This window comes from Ursus maritimus, unplaced genomic scaffold, assembly GCF_017311325.1.
Source record: "Ursus maritimus isolate PB19 unplaced genomic scaffold, ASM1731132v1 scaffold_16, whole genome shotgun sequence".
NCBI lineage: Eukaryota > Metazoa > Chordata > Mammalia > Carnivora > Ursidae > Ursus > Ursus maritimus.
This window is the reverse complement of record NW_024424008.1, coordinates 842,227-846,579: the sequence shown is the minus strand read 5'-3', so window position 1 is coordinate 846,579 and position 4,353 is coordinate 842,227. Positions and strand designations below refer to the sequence as shown.

The 4,353-nt window shown below is 41.1% G+C and overlaps 1 protein-coding gene across 1 annotated transcript; it reads left to right on the top strand.

The window, feature by feature from the left end:
- The first annotated feature begins 2,299 nt into the window (after positions 1–2,299).
- On the top strand, positions 2,300–3,247 carry LOC103681232 (olfactory receptor 51G2-like). Its single transcript, XM_008710764.1, has one exon. The coding sequence runs from the start codon at positions 2,300–2,302 to the stop codon at positions 3,245–3,247; it is 948 nt and encodes a 315-aa protein (XP_008708986.1).
- Positions 3,248–4,353: the final 1,106 nt, after the last annotated feature.

Here is a 4,353-nt window from a genome sequence, read left to right as displayed (position 1 = left end):
ATAGTTCATACTATTCACTAAATGCAGTGTCTGCTACTGTCTTCATTCCCTGCTTTCCTGTCTCAGGCAATTCCCCAAATCCTTAGTGTCCCTGATTTTTCCCACTTGGCCTTATGTTTTGTGAGGATCCACTGTCCTCGGAGGGTGGAAGTTTGCATTCCTGAGGTGACTGGGTCCCTACACAGTGCAATACCTATCACTGGACAGAATCAGACACAGAGACTGAATCCATCCCCCACGCTTTAGAGTCTGATTGCAGCAGCCTTTTGTTTCTGACATCCTTAGAAGGTAGAGGCAAGGCCGAGACTCCCAAGCAGCCCATCTGTGAATTGATCACCAGCTTATCCCGTATCATCTCATGGCTTCCGAATATAAAATTTTCTTCTTTCCCACTCTGGTTATGTTTTAGCTATGCATTTACTATTTTATTCATACCAGTGTGTTAAATACTCTCCCAGGAATATTAATGCTGAGTCTCAGATGTTTTATTTTGGTTAATAATGATAACTTCTCTGCATTTATGAGAATTTTGGTGTATTACTAGGGAGCAGTGCTTTTCCTTTCTTTTGAAAAGACACTGTGGTTAACAGCTTATAAGTAAAACTTGTTGAGGCAAGTTGATGGATCCAAAGTGTAAGAACAGCATACCTCACCCTCTGTAACCAAAGTTCAGAGGGAGTTTTTATTAGAACAACAAAAATGATGGCTGGTACTCGCCCACCCTCACCTCTCCGCAGGTAAAAGCACACTAAATCCCAGTCCTACGCTTTCTAGTGCAGACCCTTTCTCAAATCTGACAGGACTGCCTTTGCTTTTTGCCTTTCTCGTAGGTGGTTATCACTCTTTTTCTTCCTCCCCAACCCATCCTATAATAATTGCCAATATTGATTTATTGTTCAATTACCATGTTGCTTTGATTCTGACATGTTGTTCACTCTTCACGGAATTTCTTGTCTGGGTTTTACTTAGACCAATGGTTAGCATGTTGAAAGGGAACTGTAGGTATTCTTTATGACTTTAGAGGGCAATATTATAATTAGTGTTCAAAAAGGTAGAACATGTTGAAACCTCCGCTGTTAAGAGAATTTTCCTAAGATGTTAGCAAAGAAAATCATCATTCAATGTGAACTTCATGTATGTGCCCAAGTTTCTCTTGAACTCTAGGTAATCAGATTTCACATTGTGTTCCTTTCTTTAATAATTGTCTTTGAAAGTACCCAAGATCATTACTTAGAAAGGTGAGTTGTGGGGGCTCAGTCAGTTAAGTGTCTGAGTCATGGTTTCAGCTGGAGTCATGACCTCAGGGTCCTGGGATCAAGCCCGTGTCAGGCTCCACGTTCAGCTTGGAGTCTGCTTGTCTCTCTCCCTCTGCTCCTCCCCCCACTCTCTCTCTCTCTGGAATAAATAAGTAAAATCTTTAATTAAAAAAAATGTGTTGTGGAGAGCAGAATGTAGATTCCCAGTTAGGATCTCTTATCTGTCCCATGGTCATCCATGAGTCTCCTCATGGATGCGTTCTGTGCTGACCACTGGATTACTAGCCCTTCAAACATATTGTCTATATTATATTACTTAAATTGAGTACACAGTAGGAGCTCAGTAAATGTGTGACGCCACTGAGAATATACGTATTTCCAACTGCAAATATTATCTACTCTCCACCTTCTTCCTCTCACACATTCACCCCAGCTATCCAGCATTTTTTCAGAGAGTGATAACAGAGGTTGAGAAGGGATTTAATCCATTAGACATACACATCAAGACAAACCTTCCTGGTGTCTTCTTGCCACAGGTACTACCTTTAAATCCCTGTCAGAGCAAAAGATAATATCCGGTGACATCAGAGTCCAGAGTCAGTATTAACATTCTTATACTTGATTTTCTAACTCCCAAGCAGCCATTAAATATAAGTATCCTTCTCTTGTTTTCTTTAGAACCCATTTTCTGGTATTAAAACTAATCTAGCTTATGCATCTGTATCCTGTGCTCTCACCACAGAGTTTTCCTTTCCATTTTTCAAACCTTGAAACATCTTCAAGTGGGGAAGGTATTTTCTCTGTGTGAAAGGCACAAACAGCCCCTGAAAACTAGGGCAAACCTCCGAGAAGAGAGACAGCATTTGTACTCTAGGGGCATCTCTAAAGGAAAGGGATTCGGTTCTGTAAGAACAGGAGGAGAGTGACATTACTCGGCAGACACAGGCCGTGGGTGCTGTGGGATGAGATGCTAGGAAAACGCTATGAAAGAATGATTCTTTGCCTTCTTTATAATTTTTCCAGGGCAAGCTCTTCCCAAAATTATGGCAGTTCTCAACAACAGTAATGCCGGCAGCTTCACCTTCATACTGATGGATCTCCCGGGACTGGAGGCCGCTCATTGCTGGACAGCTATCCCTGTCTGCTCTGTCTATGTTCTCTCTTTGTTGGGCAATGTCACCATAATGTGCATTGTCAAGTCCGTGCCCAGCCTCCACACACCCATGTACCTCTTCCTGTCTATGCTCTCAATGGCTGACCTGGGCCTCTCAGCTTCTACACTGCCTTCAATGGCAGCTGTCTTTCTCCTAGGCCAGAGAAAGGTGGGAGCTGCAACCTGCTTTATGCAACTCTTCTTCATCCATACTTTTTCAGTGATTGAATCAGCTGTGCTCTTGGCCATGGCCTTTGACCGCTGTGTGGCTATTCGAGAGCCCTTACGCTATGCCACCATTCTCACAACCAAGCGCATTGGGGCCATTGGGCTGGCCATTGTGACCCGAAGTGCTGCTCTCCACCTGCCCCTGCCTGTGCTCCTTGGAAGACTGCAGTTTCAGCCTGTGAATGTTCTGTCTCATTCATACTGTGTTCATCCTGATGTCTTAAGACTAGCCAGTTCCAGTACTCTTGTGAACAGTGGCTTTGGGCTCTTCGTCATGCTCTCCACACTGGGGTTGGATGCTGTACTCATTCTCCTCTCCTATGTGCTAATCTTGAGGACAGTATTGAGCATTGCTTCTAACACGGAGCGGCTCAAAGCCTTTAACACCTGCATTTCCCACTTCTGTGCTGTATTACTATTTTATACCCCATTGGTCAGCCTGTCAATGATTCACCGCTTTGGGAAAAAGAAGCTACCAGCTCAAGTATACATGCTTCTCTCCTATCTGCACTTTCTTGTTCCTCCAGTGCTCAACCCAATTGTCTACAGTGTTAAAACCAAAGAGATTCGAGTACGCATTCGGAAGATGTTCCACCCAGGAAAACTCTGAGTCACAGAGATGAAGAGTATATGGCTTCCATCTGATGTATCAATCAATTAATTATTCAAAAACACTAATTGAAATGTATTGAAATGTGTTAAACATACACCATTGAAAATGATACTTGTTTAATGAGAAAAAAACATGTTGCTCATTCTGCAAAAATCAATATCAGCCTGTAGAAGACTCGGGTTATTACAGAGGACACTGACAGGATCTTGAGAGAGTATCATTAACATGTAACAAACAGATTAGAAGAGTGGAATTCAAAGACATCTAAGATGCCCTCCAACTAAAAACCTAGAGTTTTATTTATAAAATTAAGCTCAAGAGGACCTCCCTTGCTATACTTTCTGAAAATTAGGCAAATACATAAACTCAAAATGTTTTTCTTGTGATTTGTATAATAACTATAGGTGTGGGTTACACTGGAAAATATAAACCAAATAAAATATTTCAAAACTTCTAAATACATTTAAAGAAATAAAGACCTTGATTGATATAATAAAATGTGTCCCAATGTGACTATTAGGCAGTTCAATATTTTTTCAAGCTCCGTGATACATGAAGGGTGGGCACAGCGTCCAATCTTCACCAGCTCTGTGAATGAAGTTGAATTGATTTTTTCATCATTTCATCCCTTGTCTACATGAATGTAGTTTCAAAATGATTAACCCACGCTCCTGCTGGGGACAAACTTACCGCATCGAGTGCAATGTGTGTGTGCAGGTCCAGGTCACGAAACTTACAATGCCCAGTCAAAATACCATTTTCTGAAGTTACTGAGATCGGCTCCTTGTTCCTTCATGTCCTTTAGTGAGACTGTGTCATACGTTTGTAATACAACTACGATATTTTTTCATAGTCAGCCATCTATTATGGGATCCCCCAATATTTTTTTTCTTTTTTAAATTTACATGCAGCAAAGTTTACGGTTTGTGGTTTACGATTCTGAGTTTTGACAAAGAATATAGTCATGTGAGAGATAAGAAATAAGAAATAAGCAAGTGAGAGAAAGCTAGAATGCACCCCATGGTGCTGAATTATGTATACACACACACAAGCACACATGACTATATACATATATATATATATATACATACATACATACACAC